At 41.8% G+C, this 21,786-nt stretch overlaps 1 protein-coding gene across 1 annotated transcript; it reads right to left on the bottom strand.

Moving 5' to 3' along the window:
• Positions 1-2,339: 2,339 nt before the first annotated feature.
• On the bottom strand, positions 2,340-21,651 carry LOC132780036 (2-oxoisovalerate dehydrogenase subunit alpha, mitochondrial). The gene is made up of 9 exons (XM_060783565.2): positions 21,487-21,651; positions 16,866-17,045; positions 16,376-16,462; positions 14,506-14,614; positions 12,748-12,909; positions 10,847-11,053; positions 8,136-8,277; positions 5,566-5,737; positions 2,340-3,597 (listed from the first exon to the last, which is right to left on the bottom strand). The coding sequence occupies exons 1-9, from the start codon at positions 21,598-21,600 to the stop codon at positions 3,427-3,429; spliced, it is 1,344 nt and encodes a 447-aa protein (XP_060639548.2). The 5' UTR covers positions 21,601-21,651; the 3' UTR covers positions 2,340-3,426.
• Positions 21,652-21,786: the final 135 nt, after the last annotated feature.

Below are 21,786 nucleotides of genomic sequence, written 5' to 3'. Positions count from 1 at the left end.
GGGCTGAAAAACTTGGCTTATCTTCGAGCATATACAGTACTGTCTGTTTAAAGAAGAAAAGATGACAAATGGAATCAACCAGGTAGAAGAAAATCCACATCAAAACTGGAAATACAAGGAAACAAGTAAATGTTATTCTATGTGACAAGGAAATTAGGACGCTCATCTGCAATATAATAACTGGCCACAGTTCTCAGAATGCTATTTTCAAGATCCCTCCTCCCTCAACCTCATATTACCTACTTCTGTATGTATGCAGAACAGTTGAACCAGAATTTATTTCAATCCAGGACAAGATCCCCAGATCTTGGATCAGTGCCTGGCTGCTGCGATGGACTGGATGAGGGCTAACAAGCTGAAGCTAAATCCAGACAAGACAGCGCCCTCCTGGTCAGTTGTGAGGCCAATAGGGCATAGGGTGGTCTGCAGTTTGGGGGTCCTCCTGGACTCAGTGCTGGCGCTTGAAGCTCAGGTGTCGCCAGTTGCGCCAGTTGCAACTATATCTTGAGAAGCCAGACTTGGCCATGGTGGTCCATGCCTTAGTTGCATCCAGAATGGACTACTGCAATGCACTGTATGTGGGGCTGCCTTTGAAGACGGCTCAGAAACTGCAATTGCTCTGCAGCCAGGCTACTAACCAGACCCAGGTATAGGGAGCACATGATGCCCCTACTAAAGCAGCTCCATTGGTTGCCTGTAAGTTTCCGGTTCCTATTCAACGTGTTTGTTATCACCTATAAAGCCCTAAACAGCTTGGGTCCTGCCTATCTTTGTGACCACATCCTCCCCTATGAACCAACACAGACTCTAAGATCTGCCGAGGAGGCCTTCCTTCTGGTCCCACCACCATCACAAGGGCAGTTAGTGAGGACGAAGGAGAGGACCTTATTGGTGGTGACCCCCCCAGCTTTGGAACACCCTCCCCAGGGAGGTTAGACAAGAATAGTATATCGTGACTAGTATACGCTTAGTTGAATTATAATATGAGAATTGTACTCTTACTCCTGTGAATTTTAAAGTCTTTTCGACATAGTAATACAGCTTGAAGAAACCTACTCTGAGGCAGACTTTTGCGAGTTACGCACATACATTGTTGTTTTGTTGTTTGTTGCCATAGATTAGACGGGCCCCCACACTGTCCTCCTTTCGCAGGGACTTGAAGATGTGGCTTTTCAATCAAGCCTTTGAGAATATTTAGCCCCTAGATGCATATGCTGCACTTTATCCCATTCTCTCTCTCCATTACGGCAGCTGGCACTTATTTTATTCCAATGTTTACAGTCCAGCCATGGTGCCAGTAATTTACTGCCACAGTTAGAGGATCGCAGCTTGATTGAGTCTGAATTGATGTTTTTATATGTGCATGCGTTTTATTTTATTGTATTTTATACTGTGTTCACTTTTATGTTTGTTTCCAGGCACTTTGTGCCGTCTGGAAGCTGCCCGGAAGCCGCTCCGAATCCCTTTGGGGAGATTGGGGGGGGGGGGGGGAGATATAAGAATAAAGTTATTATTGGAAACACAACAAGATGAGAATTTGGGCTTCAGCTGGCTGTTGTACTGGATCGCAGATCGGACACTTCCCAAATGTCTAGGACTGTGTGATATTGGCGAATAATGCGTGCAGATTCCAGTAAGTGGCCTTTTGCAGCTGCCAGATGGTAATCTTGTGTTTGAGTACAGGCCAAGGTCTTTAGGCACTGCACCCAGTGTGCCAACCACCAACGGGACCACCTTGACTGGCTTGTGCCAGAGTCTTTGCAGTTCGATCTTTAAATCCTCATATCGTGTCAGCTTTTCCAGTTGTTTCTCTGCAATCCTGCCATCGCCTGGGATTGCAACATAGACAATCCATACTTGGTTTTTTAACACGATTGTGAGGTCAGGAGTATTGTGCTCCAAAACTCAGTCAGTCTGAATTCGAAACTCCCAGAGTAGTTTGACGTATTCATTTTCTGTAACTTTTTCAGGCTTGTGGTCCCACCAGTTCTTTGTCGCAAATGGTATTCAAGTTCCAATGAATCATCTGAGCAACGGTGTTATGCCTTTGCTTGTAGTCTGTCTGCGCAATTTTCTTGCAGCAGCTGAGGCTGTGATCTGCTGTTTCATCTACTTCCTTGCAGAGTCTAAATTTGGGATTATTATTATTATTATTATTATTATTATTATTATTATTATTACAACTCCTGTTAAGGAATGAGAACAAGTTTCTGAAGGCATTGAAAGTAGCCTTTCCCAACAAATTGGTGCGGCTCCATTTAGGAACACAACTTCCACAGCCAAGGATGTAGTGCTGCCACTCCAGAAATGTTTTAAGTAAAGACAAAACAGGAGGAAAATACTGTAAAATCCTTTTTTATTACTTTGCCAACTTGCCTTCTTACCAAACATACAGCTGCCTGGAGTAGCTGACATTCACCAATTATTCTCCCAAAGCCCCAGATAAAATTAAATCTTGTGCTTTCTGTCTAACAGTTATGATTAAGGAAAAATGTAACAGTTCAAGAGAGTGCTGAATAATTGCAGTGGTGCTTTGGCTAAGGAAGACAATCAGGCAAAAGCCCAGTTGATATCCACCTCTTATTTTTTAAATTTTGTTTTCAGCACCAATTTAGTTTCATTGAGTCCCTTTGGGGAGATAGTCTATAAATAATGTGTTATTATTTTATTATTATTGATAGCCAGAATTTACACTACAGTTGTTTCCTCAGTAATTTTCCAGGGAAAAGCCCTTTTACTATTTTGATGAATTAACTAAAGACAAATTTAGGAGTTATTGGCCAGGTCTTCTCCAAAAGACATGAACACAGACTAGATGCAGCCACTGCAAGTTTACCTTGAAAGGAAAGTGGACAATCTCATTCTCTCTCAAATACATACATCCATTGCTTTCTCACAAAACTGATTGAAGGGAACTGAAAATAATTTTGGCAAATGTGCTTTTTTTTTTTTTTTAGACACAACTCCTCCAGGAAAGGAAACCAAGATGCTGCCTGTTGGTTCTTGCCCAGTGTTTGCGGAATAGCAGAACCAAGGGAGACAGATGTAACAGGAGGCAGGAGAAGCCGATCCAGAAAAGGAACAGCACACAGATAAGGCAGTTCTTATGCACAGCAGTAGAGCCGTCAACTGCTCCTGTGCTTTAAATAAGGCTATGTTCAACTAAAATATATATATCTGTGTTTTAAAATTGGGGCAAAACAAGCCAGTGGGCAGCTAACCCAAGCTGGACTGGAGCGACTAAAGGTGCCAGAGCTTATAGGTGCTTGTCCTTCACCACAGTTGTCCACAAATCCCTATCAGAGGAGTCAGAACTCGTTCGCACCATTATCATGGTGAGAAGGAAGTGATTACAAATAGCTCTCTCTTTGAGCTAAAGTTCTTTCAGCAAATCCTGCTCATTGAAAAGCGAGGAGGACTTACAAATCACTTCTCATAGTGGTCCAAGGGGTAGTGTTCGCCGTACTGCTTGAGGTGGCGCTCCAAGGATTCCTGCTGCTTCTGGATGTGCCAGGGCATCTCCGAGTAGACGTCCGAAAAGAGGTGCTGGAATTTGGGCTTCAGCTTGCGCTCTGCCTCTTCGAAGGCCTCCATCACCTGGAGAAAAGGGGAAGAGAAGGCAAAAAATGTCAGAAATATTAAATATTAACTAGGGATTTTTAATTACAAAAATGAAGCACTGAAAGGGTTAAATGGATGCAAGGACGCAGCAAAAGTTGTAGTTCTATATAAACAGGTGTGACTGTAGCTTAGGTGTCCTCAGTCTGTGAGAGGTCTCCCTGGGAGGAGGGCCTCAGTGTGTTAGTAGGTCTCAGTATGAGAAGGCCTCAGTTCGCCTCAGTGGGAGAGAGGCATTAGTCTGAGAGAGCCCTCAGTGTGAGAAGGCCTCAGTGGGAGAAAGTCCTCAGTGTGAGGTAGGCCTCAGTATGAGAAAGCCTCAGTGTGAGAGGAAGCGCCTGTGTGATGGCTGCTGTGTGTAAAAAGCTTCTGCATGAAGCTCCTGTGTAACTTTGATGTGAGAGGAAGTTCTGAAAATGCAAAGCTGTTTATTAAAAATTAACTAGGGATTATTAATTACAAAAATGTGAAAGGGTTAAATAGATGCAAGGACTCAGCAAAAGCTGCAGTTCGATATAAACAGGTGTGCCTGTAGTTTAGTAGCCCTCAGTCTGTGATAGTTCTCTGTGGGAAAAGGGTCTCTCTATGTTAGTATTTATTTATTTATTTACAGTATTTATATTCCACCCTTCTCACCCCGCAGGGGACTCAGGGCGGATTACAATATACATATACATGGCAAACATTCAATGCCATAGACACACAACATATATAGACAGACACTCAGAGGCTATTTAACATTCCAGCTTCTGGCCACCAGGGGAGCTGTTGCTTCACCCTCCGTTTGTGACACTGATGAAGTACTTCCTCATTCTTTGCATACTTCCTGGAGATTTTTATGGCCTCGTAAATCGGTTAAATTAGCCTCCCCACATAAGTGGTACTTAAATTTCCTACTTGACAGATGCAACTGTCTTTCGGGTTGCAAAGGTCGATAACAAGCTACACAATTTTGGTTGGAAGCTCATTCCGACCCGGGCTGGCTTCGAACTCATGACCTTTCGGTTAGTAGTGATCTTAATGCAGCTGACTCCCAGCCAGCTGCGCCACAGTCCCGGTAGCTGGGAGTCAGCTGCATTAGTAGGCCTCTGTATCAGAAGATCTCAGTGTTAGTTCACCTTAGTGTATGAGAGGCATCAGTCTGAAAGAGCTCTCAGTGTGAGAAGACCTCATTGGGAGAAAGGCCTCAGTGTGAGGTAGGACTTAAGTGTTAGTAGGTCTCAGTATAAGAAGGCCTGGTGTGAGAAGCTTCGGTGAAAGAAGCCCCAGGTTGAAGGCCATTGTGTGTGGCACTTCAGTGTGTAAAAAGTTACTGTGTGAAGCTCCAGTGTAACTTTGGTGTGAGAAGAGGTTCTGTGAGAGCGAAGCTGTTTATCTGCATGAGATAGAAGCCCAGCGTGGAAGCAAAGAAAGAAGTATAAAGAACTTAATTTGTGTTAAGGAAACCATGTCCTTGTAAATAGTTCAACCATATTATCTTGTTATAAAGAAAAGCCTCCTATGGAAACGATAACATTGGTCTGTGTGTTTTTGCTCTTTTTATCACTTTTGGCTTCTTGTGCTGGGTCACGCTACTGCTAATAAGTTACTCTGCTATACATTTATGAGGATGGACTTTTGTCAGTAAGTCCACTCACCCAACAAAAATCAGGCCAGAGATGGAAGCCACATTCCCAAATGTTTATATTTTGGCGTGGCAAACTTGAGGCCCTAAACCAGGCATGGGCAAACTTCAGCCCTCCAGGTGTTTTGGACGTCAACTCCCACAATTCTTAACACAACACCAATTCTGCAGGTTAGAATAGCCCAGATTTTTTTTACAGATTGTGGCAATTTCTGGGGAAGGGAGTGAGGAAAGCTGTCAATGCAAGAATATGGGATGTTTTTGGCTACCACTTGTTTTGGTGCACCCATTAAGGGAGATTGCCATTCAATCCTGCCACCTACTCTTTTACGGGATTTCTTGCGCCAGATCTTCTCCTGCTCCTCATCCCACCAGCCTCGGCCGGCCATATAGTGACGGAGGCGAGAGATGGGATGGTCCTGCTTGTCCCAATAGTTGACTTCATCCACTGAGCGATACGCAGAGCTGTCATCACTTGTGCTGTGGTGCCCGATCCTGAAGGAACAGCAAGCATACAATAATTTCGTCTTGGCCAGCAGTTTGGTAGGCCAATGGGCCCAGGATTTTTATTTATTTATTTATTTATTTCCTATATTTATACCCCGCCCTTCTCCCCCCGAAGGAGGACTCAGGGCGGCCTAACAAAAGCATCATACGATGCTAGCATCATAAAAACAACCACAGTACAATCAAAATATTAAAAATATTGAAACAACAATTAAAACAATTAAGACACATCCATTAAAATCGAAATCCAGAAATCAGTCCGGGTCAATTCATTGCCATAAGTTGTGTGATCTTCTTCCACTTGCTGCTCACTGATCAAACGCTTGGTCCCATAACCAGTCTTTGTTTCCCTTCTAAAAGACAAGAGGAAGGTGGCCAATCTGATATCTCTAGGGAGGATTGGCCTCTCCATCGCCCTCCTCCAGGCCACAGCACCTCCACTTGATTTATTGTTGTTGTTTGTTCATTTTGGCAATGAATGTTTGCCACTTTGTTACTTTTGTCTGTAAACCACCCTTAGTCCCTTTGAGAAGATAGGGCGGGCTATAAATAAAGTTATTATTCTTATTATTCATAATATATTATAATATATAATATATAATATATAATATATAATAATAATAATAGGGAGCGGACAACACCCCTATTAAAACAACTCCACTGTTGCCGGTAAGTTTCTGGTCCCAATTCAAAGTGCAGGTCATCACCGACAAAGCCCTAAACGGTTTGGGTCCTGTCTAGCTTCGTGACCGCATGTCCCCCTATGAACTGGCACAGACCCTAAGATCTGCTGGGGCGACCCTTCTCTCGCTCCCACCACCGTCACAAGCATGGTTGGTGGGGACGAGAGAGAAAGCCTTCTTGGTGGTGTCCCCTAGCTCTGGAACTTCCTCCGTAGGGATATTAGGCCAGTCCCCACTCTATCTAACCCTAACCCAGCCCTTCCTAAATTTTGATCTGCCCACCAAAGTCCTGGTTATTGAGATTGGCTTTGATTTACTTTAATTGTGTTTTTATGTTTTACTGTTTCAATTGTGTAATTAGGTTGTCATGTTTATTGTGTTTTTAATGTGTTTTTACTTGTCTAACTTTGTTGTTATTGGGCTTGGTCCCACTTGTAAGCCACCCCGAGTCCCTTCGGAGAGATGGTGGTGGGATATAAGAAGTTATTATTATTATTATTATTATTATTATTACATTATCATTATCATCATCATCATCATTATTCAGCTGCTGCTGAGTACTTGGAAAAGATTAATCTGTCTCTTGTTTGGAAGAGGTCAAGTTGACCTTCCTGTTCACATAACCTGTTTCCCAGGTTGCAGAGATTATTGGCGAAAGCCTGCTCGTATCAGCAGAAGCAGAGAATCTCTGCATAAAAAGAGCTCTGCAAGAGATTGCTCTTGGAAGCAGTAACTGTTGAGCTATGGGACCTGTATTTTGCCTGTTACCCCTGGGTTGAATCTCAATACCCAGACCTTATTCTTGTGATCCTTTCCTTAACTCTGTTGAATATTGACACCTTGCTTTATACCTGTTATACCTTGAAACCTTGTACCTGAACTCGGTGCTGACTTCCTGGCTTGATTCAGTTTGTACCTTTGGACATCAGTTTTCCCTTGCTTATCCCGACTACAGATTGTGCTATTGTAAACTTGGGACTTTGTTTGTATTACCTTCTGTTCTGTAGTCAGACCTTGAAGAGACTCAGTATTTTAAGTTCCTCGTTTAAGTAAAACTGGATTTGGCACATTCCCGGGTTTGTTTTGGTTATTGGGTCAGAGCCCTGGAACACAACAGATTTAGCCAAATTCCTTGGCATCATCCAGGTTATTGGGTCAGAGCCCTAGAACGTATCTCCTGCTATGAACCATCACGAAGCTTAAGATCATCAGGAGAGGCCCTGCTCTCGACCCTGCCACTCTCACAAACACGGTTGGTGGAGATGAGAGACAGGGCCTTCTCGGCAGTGGCCCCGTCTGTGGAACTCCCTCCCTAAGGATATCAGGTTGGCCACCTCCCTCCTATCCTTTAGAAGACAACTGAAGACCTGGCTCTGTAGTCAGGTGTTTGATTTTTGTTTTACTAGCTTTTTAATATTATCTGGTAAATGAATGTATTAGCTGATGTGTTTGATGTTTTAAGATGATGTTACTGTTTTACTGTTTTATTGTATTCTTTGATGTATATGTTGTAAGCATCGTTGATGCCTATGTGAGGCCGCTCTGAGTCCCCTGGTGGGGAGAAGGGCAGGATAGAAATGTACGAAATAAATGAATAAATAATAATAAATTTAGCCAAATTCCTTGGTCTCATCCAGCCTCTTCCCAGACACCGCTTCGTATCAGGTTAATATTCCATTCCCACGTCACAATCCCATTCTTACCTGTAAGTCATGGCCTCAATGAGGAATGGCTGGTTCTCTGCTACAGCCCGGCGCCGGGCTTCCTTGGTGGCATTGTACACCGCAAAGACATCGTTGCCATCCACTCGGATGGAGTGGATGCCATATCCAGGACCCCGGGCAGCTGCAGGCGGAAAGGATACATCGACAACCGATGATGGCAGAACTTGGATAGCTTTTCACTCCTAAGTTAACATCTGTATCACACTTTTGTAGCTCAGCCAGGGGCTGATGGGTTCACTGATGAATCAGAAGGGATTGTGCGATTTCCTGGGGTTCATATGGATGGAGATTCAGGCCAGGTTCAAACTGTTGATTATTCAGGGCAGGGAAATGAAACTGGCTCAGGCAGTGCAGAGCTCCAAGGTCACCCAGTGGAGCCAGAAATAACAGCTTTAGATAAAGGGTCGAGTGGAAAGCTCTCAATGGAAAGCACTTGGCATTGCGGAGATTAGCAAAGGTCTTTGTTTACAGTTCAGAGCAGAGAACTGGCTCCGTAATCTTTACATGGGAACGATATACAGAATTTGTGGGAAACAAAATGATTTAATGAGTGCTTATTAAGAGCCTGATGTTTACCTTAAAGTTAGGCAACGTTTTTCGAGGGAGAAGCTAGGCCTGAGTTTTTTGGACATTGTGTCAAGTCAAGCCCTGGTTTTGGATTCAAGTATCCTGGAAGTTTTCTATATTATTGCGTTATGATTCCCACTCAAGTTTTTCTAAATATAACTTATGCTGTACCGGTGATTTTTTGGCCATTCCTGAACTGTGTTACCTTTGGATTTTTATGAGACATTTGGATTTTGGTGCAGTTATCATCTATTGTTAAGCCTTTTTTGGATTATTCCTCTTCTTTCTTTATTTCTGCTTTTTTCATGTATTTTCAAAATAAACTGTTTGCTTAAACTATGGATTCTTGTGTGGTGCTGTAGTAATAGGTGGCTCCAGGCCTGGGGTGCAACACATGCAATATTTTAAAATTCCAGAGCTTTTCCTGCTAGTAGAGAATGGTGATTACATCTGAATACACATCCAGATATATAAAGCTGGGTGAAACAAAATAACCCACTACCCATGAGATTATGGAAGATTGGTAAGGCTGAGATCTTGTGTCCATTTCCTGGATATGTGTCCCACTGAACTTAATGGGTTTTGTCATGTATCACGTTCCATGGTGGATGGTGGTGTCAGGCCTAGCAGTTGGTGATGGAAAGGGCTAATGTCAGTCCTAACCCCTGTCAGTTCTAAAGGGGAGAGTAATCTTTAAGTAAGCTTTTATTTTATTTTATTATATTGTTGTTTTCTTATATGTATATTTGCATTGTTGTATTGCTGGGCTTGGCCTCATGTAAGCCGCCCCTTGGGGAGATGGTGGCAGGTTATAAATAACGTTTTTTAAAATTATTATTAATATTTGAAACACAACAAGATGAGTCCACAGCAGACACTCTGCTGGCTGTTGAATTGGATCACATGTCGGACACTTCCCAAGTGTCTAGGACTGTGTGATGTATCGGTGAATAATGCGTGCAGATCCCAGTAAGATGATTATTTATATATATATATATATATATATATATATATAAAATTATTTTAATATTATAAATTATATATATATTATAATATTATAAATGTACTTGCTTATATCCATATTATTAATTTACAGCAAAAGCAATTAAGAGTGGAGGCGTGCAAGAGACAGCTGGGTTTAACTGGATATAAGGAGATAGCCTGGAGACTCATCTTTGGGAGAAAATTATTTGTCCTATTTGGCTGTGGATACTACTGGTTTTCCTCCAGGTTTGTGGATTTTCGGTATCCTGACCTGTCTCTTGAACTCTTGGAACCCTGGAACCTTGAATCTCTGGACTGGCTGTTGACTACCATATAGACCAGACATCCTCAAACTGCAGCCATCCAGCTATTTGGACCTTCAACTCCCAGAATTCCTGACAACTGAACAAGCTCAGTAGGGCTTCTGGGAGTTGGAAGCCCAAACAGCTGGAGGGCCGCAGTTTGAGGATGCCTGGTATGGACTCTTGATCCTTGGACTTTAATCACTGAACTCTTGGCATTTGACTACTGGACTGAACCTTTTGACTATGGTATTCTCCTGAACCTGCATCAGGGTTTGTTACCAGTCTTTGTTTTATATTGTGTGGCTGAGTGCTATCTTTATGTTTTATATTTGAACTAAGAAAACAGTCAGATAGTAAGTGCCAATTCAATTAAACATTTTGACACAAGCTGGTGTTTGTTTTGGTTCACCTCTGCCTGTGTACTGGCAGAGCCCTGGCGTCGTGACAGGTTTTGCCTCTGAGTAAATATATACAGCTGTGCTCCTCAGTTCTGACCTAAGAGACAAAATTATTTCCCATAATATGCCAAGGACCAGTACCATACTTGTACCCATGGCTAATGTTTCTATTTTTGCTGGGGAGTAGCAAGTGATGTCTCATGGAACAGCACCTGTCTGTCAATGACTACTTTGGAGCAGTGCAAAGGTTTAGAACTGTATTGTAATTGTCTTTTTGTTCACCTTGGAAAGAAGTGTAAACTTTCAGAGCCGTGGTGAGTTGAAATGAGTACCACTATAATATGAAAGGTCTCTCACTGATTGTCCTGGATTTCTTCATCCAGATCCCAGTAGGGAACTTAGGGGGCTTGGTGGCATCTTACATGCCGACACTTACCAATGCCATCACCCCGGTACTGCTCAGAGGTTGGAGTGGAGATGGCGTAACCATTGTTCCGGCAAAAGAAAATGATGGGGCACTCCAGGGTGGCGGCAAAGTTGAACCCCGCATGGGCATCGCCCTCACTGGCAGCCCCTTCCCCAAAGTAGCAGATCACAATCCGGTTGTTGTTCTCCCTCTTGAGGGCGTAGGCAGAGCCGACAGCTGCCAAGAGTAAGTGGAGGGAGAAATGAGAACAAGAAGAGGAAAGGGGAGCAATGCTTAGGCAATTTATTATGTGCCTGCAGAAACAACTACTTCATTTTAGTCACTTCTTGCTGAAAAAATACAGGAGCAATGTTGTTATCCAAGATCCTGAACAGAAATACCAGGACAGATGCACAATCTTAGAATCTATCTCAAAAGGAATAGAACTATGGACTAGAATTAAAAATAGTTATTCACTTTCCACTTGGACTTTAGTACTCCAATAAAGTAACTGTTTCAAGCTTTTCTATGAAAAATATTCTTCTTATTATTATTCTTATTATTATTATTGCAATAACATTTATATGCTGTTTTTTATTACTAAATAGAGGCTCAAAGCAGTTTATATAAAAACCAATACAAAACAATTTAATACCTAAAAACATATAAACATTAAAATCGAATTAAATACCAACAGTATTAAAAAATAAATAGTTTAGTTTGACTTGATACTCTCAATTCTGATTGGCAGTGCCAGTACTTTATCTCTGACAGAAGGGACAAAGAATTGCATCTATGCTGACGATCATGCCATCACCGCTCAAGCAGGGAACTTTGAACAGAAGTTCTCCAAAGCTTTAGGTGCTCTTACTGCCTATTACAGGGAAAACCAGTTGATTCCTAATCCATCTAAAATGCAGATGTGTGCTTTTCACAGAAAGCATATTCAGTTCTGAGGATTACCTCGGAAGGAATCCCAGTGGAGAATTGCAGTACACTGAAATATGTGGGAGTCACTCTGGACCATGCTCTGACTTATAAGGAGCACTGTTTGAATATCAAGCAAAAAAATGGGCACTAGAAATAATATTGTACAAAAGTTGACTGTTGCAACCTGAGGATCACAACCAGACACAGTGAAGACTTCTGCCCTTGCGATTTGCTACTCTGCTGCTGAATACGCATGGCCAGTGTGGAAAACATCTCACCATGTTAAAACAGTGGACATGGCTCTTAATGAGACATGCTGCATTATCACAGGATGCCTACGCCCCACACCACTGGAGAAATTATACTATTTTGCTGATATCGCACCACCTGACATCCGCCGGGAAGTAGCAGCCAGCAATGAAAAGATCAAGGCACTGACATTTTGGGCCCCTGTTCAGATATCAGCCAGCATGTCAGTGCCTGAAATCAAGAAACAGCTTCCTAAGATCTACAGAGATACTCGCAGGGACAGTTTAGCAAGCAAGAGTCCAAAATGGCAGGCAAAAACCAAGCACCTCAATAAGTGGCGGAGGAGAAACTCCCTCCTGGGCACACAGAAGAATAGACAACCTAGAAGATGCTGAACACGCTGAGCTATGTCACCACAAGATGCAGAGCTAACCTTAAGAAATGGGGCTATAAAGTGGAGTCCACAATATGAAAGTGTGGAGAAGAGCAAACCACAGACCACCTACTACCATGCAACCTGAGCCCTGCCACATGCACAATGGAGGACCTTATCACAGTGACACCAGAGGCACTTGAAGAGACCAGCTTCTTGTCAAAGGATATTTAGCATTATGCCAAGTTCTTAAAACTTAGTGTTTTAAAATGCATTTTAACTGTACCCTCAACTCGCTTCTGACACGATAAATAAATCTCTGGAGTACACAAGGATGCTTCATGTATTTCTCTCCCTCCTAAATAAAGAAATGCCTCACCTTGTGGGATTTGAGTAGCCAGTGGGGATGATATCGTAACAAAATGCATATCCTTGCAGCCATAATGCACAGGCATTTGGCGGCCTTTTCCAGGGTCACTGGCATTGCCATAGCACTGTGCCATAAAGAGGTCCAGGGGGTACCCCCTGTGCATCAGGACACCTAGTGAAACAAACAAAAAGAGAGACCGCATTAGATAGAAAGGTACTGCTACCAGCCCCATACTGGTTTCTCATTACTAACATACTAGGTAAAAAGCCAAGTTCAGGATCAACAATATCTCCACAGAGATAACTTATTTGATAGGATACACTGAAGTGAGAAGAGAAAGAATCCTGCTCCTTCAGTTTGTTTTCCATGTCAGGAGTGACTTGGGAAACTGCAAGTCGCCTCTAGTGTGAGAGAATTGGCTGTCTGCAAGGACGTTACCCAGGGGATGCCTGGATGTTTTACCATCCTATGGGAGGCTTCTCTCATGTCCCCATATGGGAAGCTGGAGTTGATAGACAGGAGCTCACCCCACTCCACAGATTTGGATTGCTGACCTTTCAGTCAACAGTCCTGTTGGCATAAGGGTTTAACTCAGTGTGCCAAAGGGGGCTCTTTCGTTGCTCCCTTTCGGTTGAAAAGGGAGTAATGCAATCCTGGGTATACTGAAATACATACTGGTTTATCTGCCTAGTCATATATCAATAATATTAATAACATTCCCACATAAACAAGGTGTTCAGCAACTCTGAAGCATGTCCTGTTCTCGCAATCCATTCATCTTATTTTCCCAAATAAAGTGAACAAAGAACAACCCAAAAAAGAAAGAATAGTCTAAGGAAAAAAAACAAAAACAAAGCCAAATTATAATGACGTTAATGAATTGATCTGAATATCTAAAAACGGTATCAAACCAGAAAGCCATATTGGGGATTAAATTGCACAAAAGAAAAAAATGTATTAAGGAATCTGCTGTAGTCAACACTGTTACAGAAAATAAAACTTATTCAAACAAACTTTAAATCGCAAAAGATTAGAAAAAAGTCACAATTTTACCATTTTTATTTTTACCTTTCATTTTTTCTTTATCATTTTACATTGTTTGTTTATTTTTCCTCCCTCCACCCCTTTTATTATTATTAAGTTCCCCCAGTTTGTACCCACTTCCCTCTCTCTTTTTTCCTACTTTCCTTTCATCAAATTGTTCTCCCACTTTACTTGGAATATTAAACACTTTCCTTTCCCCTTATTTCCTTAAATAAAATAAAAATATATTGCAAAATAAAATAAAATAAAACTTATTCAGTTTACACTATGAAACAAAAATTGAAAGTTTTCTTTTTCTGGTTTGAAAGTGTTATTTCCTGTTTAATTGTGAAGTCCTTACTTTGAATGTAGTTGTTCTACTCCAGAAACTTCATTTTTGTGGCTGCCACAAACGAAGTTGAATTGGTTGAGATTCGACAGGATATTCATTGAGCAAAATGTGATGCAAAATTTTGTCAGTTTAATACACTTTCCCCATGTTTTTAGGGCAGAACCAATTAAGATATGACACTGATAACCCAGGAATAAAAATCATTTTACATGGTGTTATTAATACAAGTCAATCATCATTCAAAGCAAATGATTCCCCCCCCCCCCAAAAAAAGGTCTGAGAGATATATCTACCACTGAATAATTCACATGAATAATTCATACTTCTAAAATCATCCATTTTTGCACGTGAGAATAAAACAAGCAAAGATTCACATCCCCACAGCTCCTTACCTGCTTCCCGATACTGTCCAAACACAAGGTCAGTGTCATCGAGAGCAGCTGCACTCCCAATGTGGGTGCCTTCCTCCCCATAATTGGTCATGTAAAAGGAGATTCGCCCCTAGGAAAAGAAAGGGAAACTTGTTTTTTTAATGGAAGAAAGGTCAGGATCTCCATACTTTGGTCTCTATCAACATATTAAGGATAGAAATCCCTCCTGTTCTTCGCAGCTAAAATAGTAAGACATTTCTGGAAGCCTCCTGCGTAACACACCCCTGAAATTTATCCAATACTCTCCAAGGAAGTGGACCTCTAAACTGTTGGGTTTTTGTTTTGTGGGCAGAGGCAACTCTTGTCTTAGGGGCTAAAATATGGTCCTCCAGATCGTGTCCAGTCTTGTGCTAGTTCACCCATTTCCAAGCTGGGAGAAAGCTCATGTAAAGAGTTCCTGTCCCTGATGAAAGCAAAGATAAATCCATTTTATGCTTGTATCTTTCTTAATTGTTGTTGTTGAGATTGGCATTCTCTTTCACGCACAGCAATGACCCAAAGCCCCATCCATCCCATACAATAGTCTCCCCCATTAATGTTCTGTCAGAAATATTAAAATTTAACTAGGCATTTTTAATTACAAAAATGTGAGTCAAGCACTTAAAGGGTTAAATGGATGCAAGGACTCAGCAAAAGCTGTAGTTCTATATAAGCAGGTGTGACTGTAGCTTAGTTGTCCTCAGTCTGTGAGAGGTCTCTTTGGGAGGGGAGCCTCAGTGTGTTAGTAGGTCTCAGTATGAGAAGGCCTGTTTGCCTCAGTGGGAGAGAGGCATTAGTTCGAAAGAGTCCTCAGTGTGAGAAGGCCTAAGTGGGAGAAAGGTCTCAGTGTGAGGTAGGCCTCAGTATGAGAAAGCCTCAGTGTGATAGCTGCTGTGTGTAAAAAGCTACTGTACGAAACTCCTGTGTAACTTTGGTGTGAGAGGAAGTTCTGTAAAAGCGAAGCTGTTTATCTGCATGAGAAAGAAGTCCAGTGTGGAAACAAAGAAAAAGGTGTAAGGAACTTTGTGTTATGGAAACCTTGTTCTTGCAACCATATTATTTTGCAATAAAGACTCATAGAGTTGGAAAAGACCTCATGGGACATCCAGTCCAACCCCCTGCCAAGAAGCAGGAAAATTGTATTTAAAGCACCGCCGACAGATGGCCATCCAGCCTCTGTTTAAAGGCTTCCAAAGAAGGAGCCTCTACCACACTTTGGGGTAGAGAGTTCCACTGCTGAACAGCTCCCACAGTCAGGAAGTTCTTCCTAATGTTCAGATGGAATATCCTTTCTTGTAGTTTGAAGCCATTGTTTCAAAGCCTCCTATGGAAGAGATAACATTAGTCTGTGTGTTTTTGTTCTTTTATCACTTTTGGCTACTGATACTGGGTCATGCTGCTGCTAATAAGTTTCTCTGCTGTATATTTATGAGGAGGGTCTTTTGTTATTAAGCCCACTCACCCAACATGTTCATCCTATGGCTGTCAGGGAGAGCGCACGAGGATTGGAGAAGCATCTGACGGTGCCCTGTAGATAAGACTCAGACTAATGTCATTGTTTGCTTGAATCCTACAGATCTCAGCAGAAGATGACATTGGTTTGCACCTCCAGAAGTACAGCCAGATGCTGATCTCTGTGCTCTCCACCAGTCAAATAATGGCTCCGCAGAAAGACTAAGGCACAAAACAATGATGAGGGTGATGGTGAGCCATAGCAGAGTTCCATCTGTGGGACTCTTACACTATATTGGACAGGTAGGATCCCGGCCAATGGGAGTCAAACTCTTTCTCACTCTTCCAGTCAAACTCTTTCTCACTCTTCCAGTTCTGAGTTTGTGGGCTGTGGCTTTACCTGCCTCTGTGACTCATATAGGATCCGATCCATAGTGTTCAAAAGGGTCATGCTCTTGTAGAACTTCAAGACTTGCTCCTTGGAAAGCTGCAGCAAAGAAAGAGATGAAGCAAAATAGGAAATGGCACTAGAAGAACAATATTTAAATAGAGCTTGAACTGATTACCATATTTTACCGCATAATGGTCGCCAACTTTTTCCCCAAAGGGGGTGTTGTGCGACCATTATGTGAACACAAAAGCGTGCCTTTGAATCTCCAGTTACTGCTCCGAGAAAGGAAGAGGAAGGGAGGGAGATGAACCCTAAACAATATATATATCATGATTACACATTGAAAGACCAGAAAACAATTTTGGAAGACAAAGAAAAGGATGTGACGATTATGTGGTGATGACTATTACACGATGAAATATGGACCTTTAAAATTTTGTGGATTTTTTCCCCCCAGCCTTAAGGGTGTGGCTAATGCAAATGAATCTTTATGCCTCACCTGTGGGTCCTCACTGAGATTGACAATCTGCCCCTGCCGGTCCATGACCCGGTAAATAGGAATTCCGGAAATGACATTGGGTTGGATGAACTCGAGCCTGTCCACAAACTCAGCCGAAGCACCGGGGAATTGCGGCTTCTCCTCAAGGGAGGTAAACTCTTCCTGCTGTTGGAGGCATCCCTAGAAAAATGCACGCAAGTATTAGAATAGCAGCACAATATCTGGTATTTCAATCACTCCAAAAGCTGCTGTTACACAGAGCTGGCCCTTTGGCTCGTATTTTTAAAAGGAAAGCCACAGAAGGTTCACTGGGGATCATCTAGCTAGCCCTGAACTGGGAAACAATAAGTTATAATCAACTGAGCTTCCACTATTCTGTTGAATCCGACTATCCAGATTCTTCAGTATGGTCTCTGTGAAATACACATGCTACAGGTGGGAATTTCACAGATGACCACTCGAAGAAACATGGTTTGTTGTTGTTCATTCATTCAGTCGCTTCCGACTCTTCGTGACCTCATGGACCAGCCCACGCCAGAGCTCCCTGTCAGCCGTCACCACCCCCAATTTCACAGATGACCACTCAAAGAAACAAGGTTACAGGTAAGCAATCCCTCTTTCTTCAGCGTGGTCTCTGTGAAATACGTACCTGTGGCGTGCAAATTTCACAGATGACCACTTGAAGAAACACAGTTAAAGGTAATAAACCCCTCCTTCTGGCAATATAGTAATAATAATAATAGTAATAGTAATAATAATTATTATTATTTATTGCCTGCCTCTCCTCGTGGCTTGAGATAGGTTAAAACACTGTAAAACATACGTTCTTTAAAATACACATATTAAAACATATTCCCACAAAATACATATTAAAATACACAAAACCTATTAAACATAAGGTGCAGGTTTAACATTCGTCATTAAAACTGTCTGGGTAGGCCTGCCAGAAGAGATAGGTGTTTCGGGAAATATATTCATTTATTTTTATCCTACTTTCTCCCTGCAAGGGAAGGACTTGTTTCTCTTCCAGCTACTTTCAAATGTGCCTTCATTTCCTCCTCACTGTTGGAAAATAGTGCTTTCCAAGGAGGAATGAATGTACAGGATTTCCATGAAGTCTCTTTCTCATGTAAAGTGTCTTTATCATTTAAATAATGAGATTATGGACACCCTGTACATCTCTAAAGTAATTTCAGTAATGGAACTAGAGTACTTTATAGATGTAACAATAGCATTTTAATATATTGTCAAAGGCTTTCATGGCCGGAATCACTGAGTTGTAGGTTTTTCGGGCTGTATGGCCATGTTCTAGAAGCATTCTCTCTTGACGGTTTGCCTGCATCTGTGGCAAGCATCCTCAGAGGTTGTGTAAACCTCACAACCTCTGAGGATGCTTGCCACAGATGCAGGTGAAACATCAGGAGAAAATGCTTCTAGAACATAGCCATACAGCCTGAAAAACCTACAACAACCCAATAGTATTTTAATCCAAGGGTGGGAATAGCCCAATCCAGATTATGGATTTGAATCCCAGCACCTCTCACTCACTGGCTATAGCTGAATAGAGTTGCTGGGATCTGTGGTCTAACAATATCTGGATTCAGCTCAGTCTGTTTGAGTAATAATAAAAAAGTGTCAATTAAGGTGTCAGATATGGGAAGGATGTGTTTAATTAAGAAACCGGAGGTCCTTGTCAAAGTCAAGTCTGAGACACAAAAAATATATTTCTGTGTTGATCTTGGGCCCTGAAAAGCTGTGACAAGGAAACGAATTGATCTCCGTAAGTAAATCAAACCAGAGAGGAGGGTGGCGAGGACTGGATGCTGTCCAGGAAAACAACACACCCCTTGAAAGGGCCCAATTGGGGAAGAGAAAGTCACAGGGCCGAGAGAATGTCTCCTCCCCTCAGTTTTAGTAGCTGCAAAGTCTCGAATAGCCAGAAAGGGAGTCTTCCCACCTCGTCCCCCCAATGTATTGGAAAACACTTAAAAAAAATTCCTGATATCCTTAGATGATCTTCTGGGGGGAAAGGGACAAAGCGCTTTTGTCCCAAACTTCTTACTTGCATCAAAAAGCAATGGAAATGATCTGCACACTTAGGTGCATACTGAAAACAAATCTCCTTGCAACAACTATGGGGTCTATTTCAAAATATATAAATACCTATGAAATATATTGGCCCTAATTCTCTACTCAGCCATGGAACTCTACTGAGTGACCCTTGGGCAGGTGGCTCTCTCTGACTCAAAGGAAGGCAAGGGTTTTGAAGAAATCTTGCCAAGAAAAATCCTATTCTTATTATTACTATTACTTTTATATTTGTTTAATGTCCAATGTTGTTTTCTCTCTCTTTAAGAGACTCAATATGTTCACTTTTGGATCACTATATGTCAGAAATGATTTGAAGGCAGACCCTGCTCCTAAATATCATCATCATCATCATCATCATCATCATCACCACCACCACCACCACCACCACCATTATTATTATTATTATTATTATTATTATTGAGATGGGATCCCAGCTGGTTCTTCTTCTTCTTCTTCTTCTTCTTATTATTATTATTATTATTCAGATAAGATCCCAGTTAGTTTTTCTATTATTATTATTATAATTATCATTATTTTGCTAACACAAAAACACAGTATGTCACAGCAAAAGAGATATATATGCTGGATTTCGTATCACAAAATCACAAGTCGAACACTTCCCAAGCGTCTAGGACTGTTCTTCTTTTTCTATTATTATTATTATTATTATTTGTATTGACTGAGATGCAAAATGGCCCACAAGCTGGAAAACTGTTCCTTGGAAAGACCTACAAAATATTTAGGTGGAATTAGGAATGGCAATTAATCAAACCATTCTATGCCTCCCCCTCCTCGCCACCTTGAAGCCCTGTCATTGAATCCCTTGTGTTTAATTCTGTTTTTAATATTTGTATGTTTGGATTTTACATTACATTTCTTAAATGTTGTGGGATATAAATAAATATAATAGTGGAAAACATGAGATAACAGCAGAATAACAATAATAATAATGAACTGTGACCAAGAATAAAAGCAAGATAATATTACTAATACTAATAATGGCAACCAGGATAGAATCATAGAGTTGGAAGAGACCTCATGGGCCATCCAGTCCAACTCCCTGCCAAGGAGGAAAATTGCATTCAAAGCACCCCCAACATGAGATAAAAATGGAATGACACTAATAATACTAATAATGGGACCAAGAGATAAAAGCATAATAATAATAATAATAATAATAATAATAACAACCAATTCACAAAAGCAGAATAATAATAATAATGACAACCAATAGACAAAAGCAGAATAATAATGGCAACCAAGAGATAAAAGTAGAATAATAATAATAATAATAATAATAATAATAATAGCAACTAAGAGACAAAAGTATAATAATAATGGGTTGTTGTAGGCTATATGGCCATGTTCTAGAGGCATTTTCTCCTGACGTTTCGCCTGCATCTATGGCAAGCATCCTCAGAGGTAGTGAGGTCTGCTGGAACTAGGAAAAAGAGTTTATATATCTGTGGAATGACCAGGGTGAGACAAAGGACTTTTGCCATAGATGCAGGCGAAACGTTAGGAGAAATGCCTCTAGAAAATGGCCATATAGCCTGAAAAAACCTACAACAACCCAGTGATTCCGGCCATGAAAGCCTTCGACAATACATAATAATAATAATAATAATAATAATAATAATAATGGCAACCAAGAGATAAAAGAAGAATAACAATAATAATAGGTTCTTGTGGGTTTTTTCGGGCTATAGGGCCATGTTCTGGAGGCAATTTTTCTCCTGACGTTTCGCCTGCATCTATGGCAAGCATCCTCAGAGGTAGTGAGGTCTGTTGGAAGTAGGAAAAAGGGTTTATATATCTGTGGAATGGCTGGGGTGGGGCAAAGAGCTCTTCCCTGCTGAAGCTAGGTGTGAATGTTTCAACTGACCACCTTCATGAGCATTTGAAGGCCTGGCTGAGCCTGGGAAAAATTTTTGTTGAGAGGTGTTAAGATGTGCCTGGTTGTTTCCTCTCTGTTGTTTTGCTGTTGTAATTTTAGAGTTTTTTTTAATACTGGTAGCCAGATTTTGTTCATTTTCATGGTTTCTTCCTTCCTTTCTGTTGAAATTGTCCACATGCTTGTGGATTTCAATGGCAAAATCTGGCTACCAGTATTAAAAAACTCTAAAATTGCAACAGCAAAACAGCAGAGGAAAGAAACAGGCACATCTTAACACCTCTCAACAAAACATTTTCCCAGGCTCAGCCAGGCCTTCAAATGCTAATCAAGGTAGTCAGTTGAAACATTCACACCTAGTTCCAGTAGAGAAGAGCTCTTTGCCCCACCCCAGCCATTCCACAGATATATAAACCCATTGTCCTAATTCCAACAGACCTCACTACCTCTGAGGATGCCTGTCATAGATGCAGGTGAAACGTCAGGAGAAATGCCTCTAGAACATGGCCATATAGCTCGAAAAACCCACAAGAACCTAGGTATTCCTCTTCTCCCACAATTAGGGAAGGGGGAAGAGAGGGAAAAGCCTCTTCCTGGGGTTTCTATACAGGAGAGCCTTTGGTCTCGGGGACTCACTCCAGCGCGAAGGCCTCGGGCCGGGGCCCGTCCGGGAAACCGCGTGCGGCCTAGCAGCAACCGCTTCAGAGAACGAAGCCCAACTCGAGCCGACGTCGTGGTGGCCGCCGCCATTTTCGCTTGGCCTAGCGGACAGCCGAGGCCACGCCTCCGTCACTGCCACTTCATAGCTCTATGTTCCCTTCGGAGGGGTTCTGGTACTTGTAGTTCAGCGAGACAGGCCTTCATCATTCTAACCCCACCCCTGGACTGCAAATCCCGGCATTCCATGGGAGTGGAGCCGTAGAGCTGTCAATATTT

The sequence above is a fragment of the Anolis sagrei genome, chromosome Y, assembly GCF_037176765.1.
Source record: "Anolis sagrei isolate rAnoSag1 chromosome Y, rAnoSag1.mat, whole genome shotgun sequence".
NCBI classification, from domain to species: Eukaryota; Metazoa; Chordata; class Lepidosauria; order Squamata; family Dactyloidae; genus Anolis; species Anolis sagrei.
The sequence above is the reverse complement of the archived record's forward strand: the minus strand, read 5'-3'. Positions and strand labels throughout refer to the sequence as shown.